Below are 17,475 nucleotides of genomic sequence, written 5' to 3'. Positions count from 1 at the left end.
AGCCCACAGAGACAATACTGAATCCGTGCACTCCTCCCTCATTGAAAGCAGCTTATCCACAGAGAACATAATTGATAATGTAAATAGACAGTTGGATGGCTTCTCCAGAAGTTTGTCATGGGCTGTTTATGTTCAATTCTGTTTTTCCTGTGATTTCCTGGACGTTACGCAGAGGCCTGAGATAGGCATGCAGAGGTCTGTAAGCAGACACACACACACACACACACACACACACACACACACACACACACACACACACACACACACACACAGCACAGGACACGCTTGAGTTTGCACAAACAGAGGCTGCCTGTCCCTGACTGGGACGTCGGGCCGCAGAGGGAGGTGTACTGCTCCGGGGAACACAAGGGAGACTTGGGACAAAACGCAGCGACAGCTTTGCTATCCCATGATCTCAGTGTCACCTACCTTCACTCCATCACATCATCTATATGTGGCTTCAAAAAAAAGAGCTGCTGCAGTCTTTCAAGGTTTGACGTGTTAGTGTTTAGACCAAATCCCTGGAAAATGAAAGGAATAAACTCCACTTGGCCTCTGAAACTGAAACTGTTATGAGGGCTTTGGTTATTTTTCAATAAGTCTGCGTGTGAAATATTGTAAAATTGACCCGTTCAGTTTTCCAAGTAGTTTCTCACCATGTCCAGCTGACTCCATGCTGGCTTACGTCTGCTGTAATTTTCAGCTCATGGAGAGCTTTCTGTCAAGATGAATCCAAACTGACAGAACCGCGGTAGGGTATTGATGTCTGGATCAACAACAATAAAAATCCATTTAAATTGTTGCTTACTCACTTTTGACTGGCTAAATGGCTGCTCGTAAATCTTATAGTACGTGCACTCCCATGCAGCTTAGGTATTCGGATTGATTTGTGAGGGAAAAAAAAGAGATACCTCGCACACTGAATTTTACAAGCACTTTAACCCCACCTGCAAAGAACTGTAGCAGTGACAGAATGCTGTCCACAATGCTGCAGTTAAAGACATTTCATTCATCTAAATCCATTTCAGAAGCAACAACATACAAATTAACAATAGCAGAGTAAAAATGCTTTTGTCTGCTTTAATGTAAGCCACTAACGTCAGCATGTACAGTTAAAGATCTTCAAACACTCCCTAGTAACAATTTAAAGTTGCAATATGCAAAATTTTGAACGGAAATGTAAAATTTATGCAACAGCAAACAACTTATTTGCTATGGATTTGCTAAGATATAGTGGGTGGAGTAATGGCATTCATAGCAGAGAATAAAATCTGTTTGATGCTTTGGTAGCTGGTCTGGCTCCATATTTATGTAAGTGCATGTGAGTCCCTCACTTTGAAACTGACCACTCACAGTGCATTAAAAAAAGGGAAAGTGTAGTCCAGCTTTCAGCCAGTGTCCTACTCCGTGACGATCGTTATGTGACGATCGGTGTACGTTTGTAGGTCTGTTTGTCTGTTCGCAACATTACTCAAAAATGGATTCACAAATTTGGATGACATTTTCAGGAAAGGTCAGCAATGACACATGGACCAAGTGATTAGATTTTGGCAGTACGGATTTGTGAAAGATTTCTGTATCATGGTGAGACATCTGTCACCTTTGGGCAAGATGTAGCACTTGTTCAGCCTCCCGACCAGGGTTGACTTGCAGGTGGATAGATGACTGTACAAACAGATTCAGTTAAAGTGAATATATGGTTGTATAATCGGAACACTTGGCAGAGGAATCCATAGATCAGTGCCCAGGGTTACAAGTCCAGTATGGACACTGCAGCTGAAGAAGGCCACAGATGACCACTTCAGTAGTTATTCTTAGTACATTCGTGAACTCCAGTGCCTATTTATCACACATTTTACATGGTTCTCTTTTTAAAACAAATCATCTGATAGCGCTTAAAAGTCAGCTGAAGGCAATTTTTACAAATAATAATTCAGTTTTAGCATATGCTGCTAATTCTATCAATGTTTGTCACTTCAGCATATAAAATCATTATTATAAATCATACTTAGAAGGCTGAAGATGAGAAGCCTCCTGTTTACATCTGTATGAAAACTTGTCATATCATTTCTTATAAAAATACCTACAGATTTCATGTGATAAATGTGCCCATGTTATCAGCGGAAAATGCCGTGTGTGACAATGGAACGTTTAACAGGCGCAGCTGCAGTAACTCTCTGTTGTCATATCATGTCCTCTGAGTGTATTTTGTGTCTCTTGTCTTGACCCTGCTGATTCTGTCCTACAGGTTCTCTGTTAAAACGTTTAATTTGTAAAATAATAGAGATGTGACACTCTTGGAGGTTTGCCTTTGGGGGTAGCCCCAGATGTAAATACAGTCTTAGGTGCTGACATAAATTTGCTGACACAAATTTGCGTCCATCCTGGCCTTTTGCTGAGAGGGGACTTCCTATCTTCAATCCTGCTTTTCCTGCCAAGACAACTGTTATCACTCCGGGGAGAAATAGGTACTTTCCCCCAGAGATTATGTATAAGCAAGCTTGTTAAATTAAAGAAGAAAATGCACCGGCATGAGTGCACAATGTACACTTTATATAGACATGCACTTTTTTGAAGAACTGAGCATGTCCCCTTGTTAGCTTTGTCTAAAACAAACGGCCACAGTTTTTGTACATTCTTGTGACTGAAGGTTTGACCAAATATTTACTTCTTTTGTGAGCTGAGAGCTTGTTTGCATGTGCAGTGTGAGTCATCAGCACGACATTTTCAGCATACACTCTTCCATTCTGCTCCCTTAGCAGTTTGGTCAGCAATTTGCCCGTTCAGCACAATGCATTGTGGGACACCGCTGCTTAATCCTAGGGTTAAAATTGAGCATACGTTCCCTGCAGCCATAACGAAGGCTCTGTCGTCACAGCGACCAGCGACACATCCCAATTATCCCTTGCTTTCTAAAGCTGGCGGAGCATTCCCACAACCCACCTTATTAAAAGAAGGTAGTGGAGGAGAGTGATGGAGGGATCTGACCTTGTGCATGTCTGTGGGTGTGTGTGCTGATTGGAGGTGGTCATGTGCTGACAGGAGATACGCAACATCACACATGCAAAGCGAGCTCAAGGCAGCAGATCACATGCTCATGCACAAATCCACAGCCTCCCAGAGAGAGAGCGGCCCTGCAGCGAATGATTTAAGAGCCGGCTGGAGCAATCAATATTTTAGCAGATATAAAATCCAGAATCGCCATCCAAGGTGTATTTAAAATGATGTGAATCTGGCCAGTAGAATAAGCACAATGTATATCGTCGGTCACTCCGCCTGTTGTTTCCCAGCTAATAGCTGTGTATAAAACTGAGTGTCTATGTGTGTCTGTGAGGACAGAAAAAGCAAGAATTTATTAATATGAAGACTAATATAGTATTGACTATTTCTAACCACAAAGTGAAAATATAACCTGTTTTAATTTGAGCCTACAGTAAATGTAATAAATACCCTGAAAAATGTGTTTCATGTCTGAGGTGTATGAAAATTCGTGCCTAATGAAGCCAGAATCACATGCAGATGTGGGAGCAAATATATTCCTATTAACACATCCAGCAAACACAGAGCAACATTAGCATTCATGCTAAGTATTTCTACTTCCTACACGTAAGACCATAGTGTCCTGTTTTAGATTTTTGTTGTCCACTCACGCGGGAAGATGCAGTGGGTTTTAATAGCTATTTTTGCTGAAAACATGTGCCTGCTTTTGCTGAAGAGAATGGCAAGGTTGAATAAAAACAGTGTTAAGTCATGGGTCATAACCTCAGCACCCTTACCCTGAAAAGAAAAAAGAAGAAGAAACCCCAGTGTGTGAGGAGGTGCTAAAACGCTCTGTAAACTGAAAGGAACTGCAGAGACACATGATAGTCCTTTGTGGATTTGTAACTACAAGAAATCCTTTTCACACATAGTCATAGTCATTGCTGATGTGAAATTATTGCAGTTTTTAAGTTTTTTTTATATAACCTCTGGTCTTTGATTAAACTATTAAATGCTCATATCTGTGTATGTGTTTCTCTAAAAATAATTTCATTCTGTTGGAAAAAATGGCTTAAATGTAACTCTATACACCTTCTCTAGAATGTGCAGATGTGTGAAGTCCCCACCTCTCTCTCAAGCACACTGGTTCACACGGACTGTAAAACTACTCCATGCATCACAGTGGCAAGTTGCAATTTTGGAGTCATTCAGGCAAACATGTTGAAACTGGAAGCAGATTCTAATGAACATTGATACAGACAGCTCCTTCTTTGCGACAGGATTGTCTCCTTCAGGTTTATTACATATGAAACCCTGGCTGTCTGATTCCGTGCTTTGTAGACCCTTTTAGAAAGAACATGGTTTGTTTCCTTAGGGGAAGCACAGAGCAAAGTAGGGGGGAGTTAAGCGAGAAGTTGCCAGTTTGTTGCAACAACTCAACAACAAAGACATCTTGTTTCTATTGGCCATGCAGGTACACGTTGCTTTTTGTCAGGCTTGCACTACCTGTGTGTGAAGCACCTTCAAAAACCTAAAAGAGAAGTACACAGGTTCCGTTTTTCTTGCATGGAAATGCACTTCATCTGAAAATCACCCACTTGGTGAGTGGGTTAGTAGTGGGCCACTAGGTGGTCACATGACAGCGCTTAAGCTTCAGTCCAGTAGAAACGTCGGACCAACATGGCCGTTCGGAAACTTTCTCTTTTATTATGGAAACAGTTCAGCGAAAAGTATTTCTGAAAGCATTTGAGGTGAGAAATAAGCTGTGCAGATGCTGAATCTGTCCTCGTTTTAATTCAACAGCGAGTTTAGATGTTTGACAAAAGTTTCGCGATGTTTGCCGCACCAAATCTGCGTAAAGTAGAAGTCAATGTCCATGACTTGGTTGACTTAAATTACTCACTGACAGCATATGGACATGTTAACAGGCAAAGACCTGAAATCTAAATACAGACTGGTGTATAGAATCAGACATTTCTTTACTGGTTTTATTGTGGTTACTTAAATTAAATTTGGTCTTGTATATTATACTTTGTTCTTTCCGTATTTTACTATGTCTGTCCACTTATTTTTTAAATTCATTATTTGCATTGTGGTTATTTAATTCAGTTCTTTATAAATTTGTGTTTTTTATGTCTTATTTTATTCCATGAATTTTAATATCAGCTTTTTGCAGCACCTTGAAACTTTACTTTGGAAAGGTGCTAGATAAAGCTGTTTTTATTATTTACTGTGTGAAACCACCTGTCTCCAAGTCAGCCCTGCCCACTTCAAAACAGGCTGAAATCTTTCACAAGAAATAACTAAAAAAGAAGACAGGCAGAAAATATTGTGTTCATGAAGAAGCCGATCACCTGTTGTAAGAGGTCGATTTAGATTTATATAGCACTCACTCTGCAAAAGTCACTCATCACTCTGTAATAGTTCATTGTTGGCCATCAAGATTCCCAACATGAACAAGACACCTGCCAGTCACAAGCAGTCATGAGCAGTCACAGTCAGTCACTTCCATATTACTGGACCTCCTCACTGTCAGTCACAACACCTGAACCAATCACCAGCAGTCTCTCTCCCACCTGGAATCTGCCCCATTCCTTTGTTTGAAGCACATCAGCTTCATTCAGTCACACACAGAGTAACTTGAACAACAGGATCTCCACACACCACTCATCTCTGGAAACCATTCACATTTCACAAGCCTGGAAACCTGGAAATCATACCATCAAGTAGGAAGTGAGTTGAAACTTTTGCTAAGCCTGTTAAAAGCTGTTTCGTATCATGCAAATGCTGCTAACAGGCCTTCACCACTGGAACCATGCTTCTGGATTTCTGGATGCCACCCACCTGAACCCATACTGTGCTGAACATTGGTGAGCAACTAATGGATAATATGATGAGCGACTGATGATGATGATGACGATGAAGCCTGTCTGCTGAACAGGTTAGGCTTCTATGGAGGATTTGAATTGATGGCGAGCTACCCTGGAACAAACTGGAAAACAGTTGGCTAGATCCACCCCTTCAACCCACCCCACTGTTGGCAGACCTCAGAGCTTCATCCCTTTCCCAATGGTGTGGTAGGACTTCCTTGCTTGGATTGATTCACCCCGTTTGGATTTGTTTTGTCTGGTTTATGGACTCATCTTATGGATGAATTATTTTGATTAACACCACTGGCAACAGTGGAACCACGCTAGCCTGAAATTCAGCTGTCGTTGAATTGTTGAACTGAACATAGTGCTGTCGCTTTTAATTGTTAAAAGTGAAGCTACTGAATTACAGGTGAATGTTTGATTTATTCTCACTCCGATTTTCTGTTATTGTTTTGTTCTGTTATTTTGGTCATTTGGTATTCAAGTATTTTTTGTTGATTATTTTTTCATACATTACCTGTCACCTCATTTCTGAGTCTTGTGTTCATTAATTTTCACATAGCTCCCAGAGCCGAACCTTTTCTGTAGGCTCGCCCTTAGCCCAACAAATGGTAGCACATTTCCATTACAAGTGCTGCATTTAGATTTTCAGGGAAGGTCAGAAATGACACAAGAACCAAGTGATTAGATTTTGGCAGTGATGCGGTTTATAGTCTGGATCCATGTATTGATTTCTGTATCAATGCAAGATAGCGGCACAGAGTCACTGTAACTATGGCAACAAGTGAACACTACGTCTGCTGACGATCACATGATTGCGATCCTACAACAAATCGATCACTGCACACTTATCAAGACTTGCCTGTCGGAAATGTTGAAAGGAACAACTGAATAAATTGTGGGGATGTTTCTGAGTCCCATCAGTTCCCACCACTCACTACATTGTTATGTCACGCAATTCGCTATCCGTACATAACGTGCACATGCATAACACATGCCTGTGCTCAGCGCAAGGTCATTTTGTTTGTGGGTACATCTATATTAAATGGACACATTCTATGTTGCTGTGATTTCTGATAAACAAATGCTGCATTCCTATAAAGAAACTAAATGCTGCATTTCTGACAGCGCCACTTGAGGGAATGAACAGCCTTGGTGGAGTACTGTGCTTTCAGAGTGCTTTTCTTGTTCATGACTGCATTGAAAATCTTTTCTTTATTTTTGTTTCACATAATTTAATATTTTCCTTCAGTAGAGCACTTTCATTTGTGTAAAAGGATGTAGAATTACACAGGTTCCTGTGCCTAAAACCAGAACAAAATGCATTTCTCATTTTTAAGGTGGCTTTCTGCACTACCTGCCCTGTCCTGTTGTATTACTTTGTATCCAGCAGTAACAGCCTCTGAGGTGCTTATGACTGCTAAGGTTATACTGGACCAACACAGTTATTAGCTGCCTGGATGAGGAGACCTGAGCCCTCATCTGAAACATCTCCTGCACTTTAGCTGTAAGTAACACAGGCTTCATGTGGTCTAATCAGTCACTGTGTGTGTTTTTTTTTTTTTTTTTTTACTGTAGCAACACTACACCTAATCGTATTGTTTTGGTATTCTACCTTAAGTTTTGTTGTTCTCATTTCCAAAGTGGATAATTCAGGTTTGGCTCCAGCATTACCGTGGAGGTTCATTTGAGTCAAATGGTCTCTTGTAGGAATGAAGCATGTGGGGAATTACAGAGTAAAGGAAGAGACGCTGTCAGCGGAAAGACTGTATATGTTTATGTTTGATTGTATTCCTGTTTGCGTTTTCCCTCTGCTGTGTTAAGGTGTGAGGAAAGTCTCAAGGCTCAGTGTGTTGAATAATGCGACAGAAGTGTGTACGTGTGTGTGTGTGTGTGTGTACGTACTTGCCAGTAACACACTCAGCTGAATGTCCCATCCAAGCAATACTTTTCTTTCCAGACCAATGCATCACTTGAAGAACATATAGTTTCTCATTTTGCATTCTGCGCAGACATAATTCATCCAAAAAAAAAAAAGTTAGAAAGGGACTGTAGTGACGGCTGTCACAGAAATAATCAAAATGGAGGCACTGCATCGCTTCTGAATATTAATCCATCACTTAAGGATCCCCGTGGTGCATTCCATTGATTTGTTTGCTGTTGTGATGTGAGCAATGGATGACTGAATTGTGCTGAACCGGCGTTTCTTTAAGCTTTTCTATTAGGGGGATATTTTGACATGGAGGAGTGGAGGATGGGGGTGGTTTGGATCGTTACCCATCTTAACCACAAACGGCCATAAACAAGACAGAAATGTGGCTTGGATGAGCCGCAATCTCATCAGACATGAATCCTTATCTCTCGCAAACGTATTGACAGTCAGAGGATAAGCTATTTATCAGCCATTTGAATAAGTAATTTCCCCCAGCTCTGTTTTTGTGATATTTACAAATGTACCTCCCTCTGCTTGTTCTGTATACTCACGTCGTCTTCTCTCCTTCATATCTTTTGCCCCTAAACAGAAACTTGAGCAACAACAAGATCTCGCTGCTGAGGAACAGCTCCTTCTATGGCTTGGCTGCCCTGGAAAAGCTGTGAGTACTTAAATCAAGCTCTCTTTACTGTTTTGTCCTCCCCTCAGTCCCAATGGCTGTCATCACAGGGAACAGTGTTGCACTGTAGCTGGGAGAAGGCAAATGGGGACATGGTGGGAAAACCAGGAGATCTTCGTAGGATTTAACCTGCAGGAGATTCCCTAGTGGTTTGCTACCTTCCAGCCCATTAGCTTAACCGCCATTGCCACAACAAATGTCTCAAAAGGGCTAGTATTCACTGATCAGGCATAACATTATGACCCCTGCTTAATATTGTGTAGGTCTCCTTGATGCTGGTAAAACTTCTGTGAGCCAGTGGGGCATGGACACAGGACCTCTGGGGATGTCCTGTGGCAGTGAATTGTGTGGATCCTGTTTATTGCAGGGTTGGACCTACCTAGATCAGGCTTATCCTGGGACACCTCACAGATGCTCAAAAACAGTTGAGGTCTGTCGTGTTCTCTGGGCCACTCCTGAGCATTTTTTTGCGGTGTGCATTGTCCTGCTGAGGGTAGCAACTGGCATCAAGGACTGCTGTTGCCACGGGAGGTTGGGGGTTACGTGTCAAACATCCACATGAACGTCAGGACTCAAGGTTTCCCAGCAGAACGTTGCATTACAATAAGATGATCAATGTTGTTCACCTGTCAGCGGTCATATTGTTGTGGCTGAACGGTGTATAGCATCATGTAAAGGACTGATGCCGTGCCAGATCAAGCAGCTCTGACAGTGTGACTGACTGTGCAGGGTCCATGTCAATGAATCTGGTGCCGTGTGCAGCATCCCGGAGGGCTGTATTCATACAGCCTGATGATGAGCTCTGTGATGGCCGCCGTGGCTCTTCCCGTCTCCCGCCTAAGGTCAGCTATTGATTGCTTTCACCTCCGTCCAGCCCAGTGATCGCTGCCTTTCTACCTGATGGTGACACTGACATTGGCTGATGATGAGGAAATCACAGAGGGGCTGAAATCACACGGAGCGGTTCGGCTTGATAATTTCAGTCAGTCGGCCCCAGATGTATGCACAGTTGCACACACACTCCGGCTCACACGTGGAAACACACATATTAAGCTCACGCACGCTCAAGCTACATCAGTGAGTGCTGTGAATATTTTTACAGTCAGTTTGGCCCTGTCTCTCTGACTATTTGACAGCTAGATTCAGATTGGAATAATGTCAGTGGAATAATTCTGCCCCTCTCCCAAGTCCTTTTTGGGTGGCTGAGTCGCTGGACAACCAACAGCATGATGTCACCTGTCTCTCCAGGCCTTATTAGTGCCATTTAAACCTTTGGTGTCTGGTTCCTCCAGCTCCACTGGAATGACGGAGAGACGATTGCAGGGCTTTTAAGGAAATTCAGCCAAAGGTTTGTCATGGCTGACCTTTCGGAGCAGCCGTTTGCGTGGCCTATCTCTTCCTTCACCTCACTCCCTGGGTAGGGCCTGTCCATCCGTCCTGCCACATGCAGCATTTGGCAGAAATATGTCTGTCGCTTGCAGTTGATGCCAAGCCAGGTAGCCTCAGCGAGTTGAAAGTGGCGGCCAGCTGTTCTCTCGTCTGGTCTGGCAGACCGGCTGCCTGCCTGCACGGCTGGCTGGCTGACTGGATCTGAGGGTTGTGGTGAATTGGCAGCTGATTGACAAGCTTAATAAGGCATGTGTATGTGTTTGCACCACTCCTGCTGCAGCTGTGGTCTCTATGTACTTGAACAAACAGACCTTTTGGAGCAGGAATGCTAATGTGAAGATTCCAGATTTTTCTCTTTTTTTGTACAAAATGGAGCCCCCGTCACATAGCATATGATCTTATTTACCGCTGGTGGTATCTGGGCATGCAGATTTTGTGTAATTTGTTCTGCCTCGAGACGTTCCGCCTGTGTTGCAATATGGTTGAGGTAACAGGAATTTCATTGCTCACCGCAGGTAAAAGATACTTTGAAACAAGCGTCGGCAGCTGAGCTAGCAGCTCTCTGAAACCGGCTTTGGCACGGCTGTGCTTTGGGTTAGAAGCTGCAATCAGCATGCCAACATTTCCTCATTAGCGCTTAACAAAAAGTACAGCCCAGTGTCATTTGTTTGGTAGGTATTTAGCCATAAACTGATAATTGGATGGGGAAAAAAAATCACCTGATGACACTACATGAAATATTCAAAGGTTCACCAGATGTGACAACAAATTTCATTGCAATCAGTTCAGTAATTTGACAGAATTAATTCACACAAAACTTTAAAACCACAAATATCAGCCTAATAGTCTTAAATGTGACTATTTCCTGGTTTCCTTCCTTCTCTTTCATAATGAACTGAACACATTTTGGGCTTTAAGACATGCTTATCAAAATTCTTCACCATTTTCTGACATTTTAGAGACTTAAAAACTAATTGATTAATTAAGAAATAGCCGACAGATTAATTAGCAATGGAAATAATTATTATTTGCAGCCCTGCTCTGAAAGGTCACAGTTGCCAGTTCAAAAATTTCATAGAGATGCATCTAATAGCTGTTGAGACGCTTCAGTCTGGACCAAGTGAACAGTTTAATTAAAGGACAAAACGCTTCCCCGGATCTTATTTTAGAGAGAATATTTTAGCCTTGCAGCTTATTAAACCTCACTAGATCCTCACTTGATCAATTTCATTTGCTCTTGATGGGATTTTCCACCCAAGCTGAGATAGAGTCCTCTTAATGGAGAGTCCCTGTATGTTGGATGATGACCTGAATCCCCCCATATGGACACAAGCCCATTACCATCCAAACTGGGTCCCACGGGGCCGAAGCAGGAACAAAGCCCATCACTGTTCTCTGGTTAGGACACTGAAGCGTTTGCAGCTTCTTCATGGGTTCCAACCGCTGAAGGCCCCACTGTGTGAAACGGATGAGACAGGCATGTTTTCAGCTCTCATACTGACTACACCACACGAATTTTAAAGCTGCAGTCCGATAATATTCTTTATAGAAAGACTGGACATAAAATGCGTTTTATTACGCAAATGAAGTTCTTATTTGAGACGCATAAAATATACTGGACAGTTGGAATACCTTTGAATTACACACTTTCCGATGATAAAACAAGATTGATTTTCGAGCAACACAATCCAACAATAGCTATAAAATTCTTTATTAAAAAAATCAGCTTAGAGTTAGACTTTCATGTGTGTACATGCTGCTTTTGAAATAAGAAAATTCCAATATGTTCCAAGGATGCAGTTTATTTTTTCTTTACAGTAGTGTTTATTTTCATAGTTATGATAGCAGATTTATCCTTAACAGACTGTCAAAATGTTTTGTTTTTTTATTTACTGAGAGCAGAGGGTCAGTTTTTTTTTTTTGTCTGTTTGACCAAATCTTATTTGTTTAGCCAGAGGTGTTTGGAGGCTGACCTCCACACAGGGCAGAGAAAGAATCAGAATTCAGAGAGGGGTCTGCAATTGCTCATTCTGAAAAGTAGATGTCAGAGGTGCGAGGAGGCGTCCTTTAAAAAGTTTTGTAACTCCTGTTGTTCCCAGTGACGAAGTGACGTTTATTCAGTCTTCCTGGTGAAGGCGTCTCCTTGGGCGGTGATTGATGAGGGAGTGGCGGATCACTGAAGGACACTTCCTCCAGCTGCTTGCGCATAAGAATGTACGGTGGCTCGTGATGTGCAGGCATTGAGAGCAGAGTGCAGGTGGGAAATATTCATTGATCATGTGATCATAAACCAAAGTGACCCTGAGGTTATCCACAGCAGGGCTGAGGTCGGAGGTTAGCAGCAGGAAAAAAAAGAGAGTATTGTTGGTTGGGCTAGGTCAATAATGTTTGATTAACTCTTAGATGCATAAGTGGGCCAAAAATTACCCAGTGAGGTTGTTTTCTTGCAATGTCTTTGTAATGAAAAGATACATATTCCTAGCCTAGCCGGGCTAGACAACCCACGGCAACGAATTTAATTCTCTGCCAGGGTGGGTCTAGTTACCCTCCATAAGGCTCGAGGTTGGATGCTCCTAAAACTGGCCGGACGAATCACCATGAAGTGTAGAGTCAGAAGGCGGGCGTAACTAAGTGACGACAGAGGCGCGACGATTCTGACAGAAAACAACCGGAAACAACTAGCCTAGCCGTGCTAGACAACCCACGGCAACGAATTTAATTCTCTGCCACGGTCGACAACAATCGTTGAGCTCCATTAGCACCAACTCTGAATAATCTTTCTGTTAACATGTCTGTAATATACTTGAGCTTCACCCATTGACTGTATAAATAAGGCTTCACCGAACTCCCGCATCCTCTGATTTCCGGAGCTCTAGGAGCCTATTCATTGCGCTGATTGGTTGTATACCTACCCAATTGCTGCAGAGGGATTTGATAGACAACCTTTTAGCCCGCCTCCCTCCCTGTCGAGCGTGCCTAGACCCTTGCATCTTCAGAAACATGGGTCTAGCGCGGCTAGGCTAACATATTCCAGGTTTAATTTACATTTTTTAAGTTACCTTTTATAGTTTTAAAGAAATTGTAACATTTGTATTTTTACCCCAAGCTTCCATGAGTGGGTCAAAAATGGCTGACATGCATTTCACATAAAATCTCCTAGAAACCTGTGATTCTTATCAACTGTGACTGTCGGGAATATATTTACCGTGGACCACACACACTATATCAGAAGTGTCACCGATCAGGAAGATTATTTTACACAGCAAGACCTGATGCGTGTAAGTATTATCTACATGCATGGGAGCTCTGTATCACTGATAATATCATACAAGAGATAAAGCAGTACTCAAACTTGGAGGGACAGAGAGCAGCAACAGCTGGAGGAAAAGAGTGGAAAAGTGTCTACAAAATGGAAGTTGATATTCTTTTATTGCTTTGCTGTGTAACATTCTTTGTATTCAAAAATCAAAATGCTAAAAATCTGTTATCAAGTGAAAAATAAGCATATTTCAAACATGAGATTATTTTGTGCGGACCAAAATGTAATACTAATGATACACATTGATTTTGTATGGGTCATTTTTGACCCACTCGTAGAAGAGTGTAGGGTCCCATCACTTGTGAATCTAAAGATTGCAACAAGAAGCTACTCAATCTAAGATTTTAAATGCTTACCAATATGACACTTGGTCAATATTCTTATATCATGATGTCATTGTGAGAAATAGTGATTGCCTCACTGAGCTACCTAATTATAACAAACAGGAATGATATGTAATTGTGTTTTTTCTTTTCTCTACGACTCAAATTAAAGACCATTTCATTTCACTGATATTGACAATCAAACATCATTTTCTTTTTAATACAAACACTGAATAAAGGCAATTAATTCAACCGGTTAAACTACCTTTTCAATTTGTTAAAGATTAAACTGCAATTCTCTGGTGAAATGAAGTCACAGCTATGTTTGTTCTGCTTCAGCATATGTTTTATGTTGGGGAGCATTTATTTGGAACTTCATCCAAAGGTGAACTCTGGTTTGTTTCTGCAGTGGTGGCTCTTTTTGCATTTCATTTTATTACATAAACCATGACTGTTTTTTTTTTTCTTCTCCCACTTCTGTTTACTTTAAGTAAGATGAAGCCTTAAATGGATCAAAGCATATTCTTGAAATATGAATGGTTTTATTGTTATTTTAAAGGGGATCATCGCTGGGTCACAGCTCAGGCGAGACATGTGAGCACCATGGGTGTGACCGATTCACTAACCAAGTTTGGAGAAAACAGAGGGAACATATTCTTCTTCTGTGTCTCCTCAGTTTCATGGTCGTTAATCACAATTAAAACAAGTAGCGGAGGAAGCCTGAAAACTAAACCGCAGTTTAATAGAAACATATATAACTTTTTTTTTTCCAGACTGGCAGTATTGGCAGTTGTTTCTTGTTTTGTTGTGTTATGCTATTTAAATAAATGAGAGCAAGATGGCCTGCATCAAAAGCAGCACTTAGAAGAATTTTCTTCACACTCTCCTTGACCTTCTGCTTTGTTCTGGTAGAAATATCTCACACTGATGAGAGCAGCAGTTCCAAAATAGGATTCATTTGCGGAGCTGTTAACAAAGAAATCTTCCTCACAGTTCAGGGACTCTTACAGCTTTCTCTCCATCTGCTGTGAAATTGCCTCTGTTGCTTTTGTGAGACTGTTTTAATTTGGCTGAAATGAAGGTGTCTTCGTGTGGCTTATTTTTTAATATTATTATTTTGTGTGCTGTCCTATGGCAGAAGTGGAATGACAGCAAATTTTTTTATAAGCGCCGCTCACCCACCCGCTACGAATAAATTGTACTCCAGCAGTTTTTGAGAAATGTTTAATCATCACCCTAAATGGGTTTAGACTGCGAAGATTTCCAGGTGGCAAAGAGACACGTGTTTTCTTACAAACCTGCGCAGTTTAGACAAATACCTTTACAATTTATGTAAGTTATTACCAGGTTTACATTAGTGACTCTTTCAAATAGGAAATTTGATGTAGTGTGTCCTGCCAGGAAGACGAAATAATTAAGTCGTGCCCGTGGGCCCCTGTGGTGCTTAATGTATGTAAAACGTTCAGAATGCAAACACAAACAGGGAAGTCCGGTGCTGTTTGATGCTCTGGCAGTGGTAGCTGCAAGCCTGTCACAATGTATGCACATTCCCTCTGTTTAATTGGTCTGAAATGCCCGACTGTCCACCTCCCCCCCCAAGCTTTCAGCACATATTTATTTAAATCGAGGAGGTGTTATCTGTCTCAGTGAGTGTTTGTTGTAATTCAGAGTGTGTGGCCAGACCGTCCCTCAAAGCGTGTGCAGAGTGGCACATGAATATTTCATACGCGAATAAATGGTTTTAATAAACAGTCCACATTAACATCGGGGCTGATGCCAACATACGTTACATTTTGCCAGGTTAGTGGCAGAGCCAGGGGATATTTTATAAAGAAGCGAATATATCAGGTTGATGTGAATGTCACTAAGTTTGAAGTTAAATGGTGAACACAGATACAGTATGTGCACGTGAAGTGGAAACTTAGTCCAAAATCATGGGCCAAAGTCTAAGACTTGACAGTGTTCAAATGTCTAAAAAGATTCTTTAAAGATCTTCAAAAAAATCACCTGGAGAATTCAGCAATCTAGGGCAGCAGGATTTACTGTCGACAGAAAATCCAGGAGTAGTTCTTAGTAGTGATTAATACCCCTAAGAAAAACCAGAGAGACTGAGCTGGGCATCGTCTTTTATGTTGTGACAGTTGGTCATTTTTTCATGCCTGAAGGTTGTATTTTCTGAGACAGTTTTGACACCATTATACTTTTCTAAATCTATTGGTCAGATCTTGACATCAGGCTATTATATTTCATTGGAAGGCCACACCCTACAGAGGACATGCACATTAGGTTACCATTGGGTCAGAGAACATGCCCAGACATGTTCAGACTCTGCTTTAGCCCCCCTGCACATTTTGCATATCTTCACCTTCCTACAACTAGAAAAGCACTCAAAGAACACATTAGTCTGCAAAGGCTGCTCAGTTGACATATAATTTCTGATGGATGAAATCTTAAATAAAAAATGACCTTGCGCTGAGCACAGGCATGTGTTATGTATGGACACCAAATTTTGTGTAAATTACTCCTATAAAGGTCATCACAGTTCGTCACTTTTGGCAAGCCTTTGTTTTTTTGCTAGTGTTAAAATAACTGTTCCCTCCATGCTTTTATTTTGAAGGTGTATTTTAAATGTCACAGACTTTTATTTTGTCACCATTCCAGTGGCATAGAAAGTGTTTATCTAAAAAACGGTTTCTTGACATGGCAACGATGCTTCCGAAAAGTCTGAAAATTCACGTAAAGATGAAAGAAAACGGTTCCATGCTGTTGCTGTCTAGCAAAGGATGTGTCTAAACTTAAAAACACCGAGCTGCAATGGGGACAAGCTCTTATGGTGTTTCCTGAAGAAAGGAGTGAAGGTGAATTTGTGTTCACAATAAGGCTGACGGCTGAATGTAAATAAAGGCTTTGTGAAACATCAGTAGCTTCACCATTTTCTGGCTGGGGTTTGTTACATTGCGTGACCTACATATGTTCGGACGGCAGGAATTGATGGAACTCAGAAACACCCCCACAGTTTAATCATTTGTTCCTTGTATGATTTCAACTGATAAATCAGTCAATTTGTAGGAGGATCGCAATCATGTGATCGCCGGCAGGTAACTGACAGTGTTCACGTCATTGTTACAGCGACGCCGTGCTGGCAGCTGTATCTCCCAATGGGAAATCCTTAACAAATCCATAGATCCAGACTACTTGCAGCATCACTGTGAAAATTTAATGAGGTGGTTCTTGTGTCATTTCTGATGTCCCCTGAAAATTTCACCCAAATCCGTTAGTCTGTTTTTGAGTAATGTTTCACACAGACAGACAAACAGATTCACAGACAAACGTACGCCGATCATCACATAAGTCCCCCATTCCTTGTCAGAGTAATAATGGCCTGAGTCATTTTTTGACAAATTATTTTTCTGCCTAAATCATCTCCTCATGATGCTGCCCACCTCTGGTAAAATTGCTTACATGATCCTCAGTCGAACAGGTCATACGATTCTGCCTTCGTGGTATAATGGCCTAGGTGAAGGTGAAGTGTGGTGTGGTTCAGTTTTTTGTGTTTCCTGAAAAACCTGAAAAATGACTGAGACCATTATTTTAAAGAAGGTGTCAGTATTATACCTTTATGTACTGTTAAATTTCTTGTACACCTCTTTTAAGTTAGATTGCTTTAAGTATACACCATTATGTTTTGAGTACTCCATGTATCATTTTATAAAAAGCACGTGATCATGTTTTTACACCAAAAATGCATGTTTCACTTTGATCTTCCAACTGTGTGTCCTTCACAGACGCACACAATGTCATCAAAACATCAGTCATTACTAGAATATTCATCACTCTGTATTTCAGATGCATGTTTGACGTCTATGCTTCAGTTTAATGCAATAATTATATTGTCTTCTACTTTTAAGCACATTGTACCCAAAAATATTACACTACATACACAGTGCAATTACAAAATTCAGAAATGGTTACTATCAAAA

General features: G+C 41.2%; 1 protein-coding gene across 1 annotated transcript in view; it reads left to right on the top strand.

The window, feature by feature from the left end:
* LOC110967819 (adhesion G protein-coupled receptor A3) overlaps nt 1-17,475 on the top strand; it is a 228,203-nt gene that overhangs the window by 12,223 nt on the left and 198,505 nt on the right. The window contains 1 exon segment of the mRNA XM_022217540.2: nt 8,375-8,446. Within this exon segment, the coding sequence (XP_022073232.2) occupies nt 8,375-8,446 (72 nt within the window).

The sequence above is a fragment of the Acanthochromis polyacanthus genome, chromosome 15 (genome assembly GCF_021347895.1).
Source record: "Acanthochromis polyacanthus isolate Apoly-LR-REF ecotype Palm Island chromosome 15, KAUST_Apoly_ChrSc, whole genome shotgun sequence".
In the NCBI taxonomy this organism is placed as follows: Eukaryota; Metazoa; Chordata; class Actinopteri; family Pomacentridae; genus Acanthochromis; species Acanthochromis polyacanthus.
The sequence above is the reverse complement of the archived record's forward strand: the minus strand, read 5'-3'. Positions and strand labels throughout refer to the sequence as shown.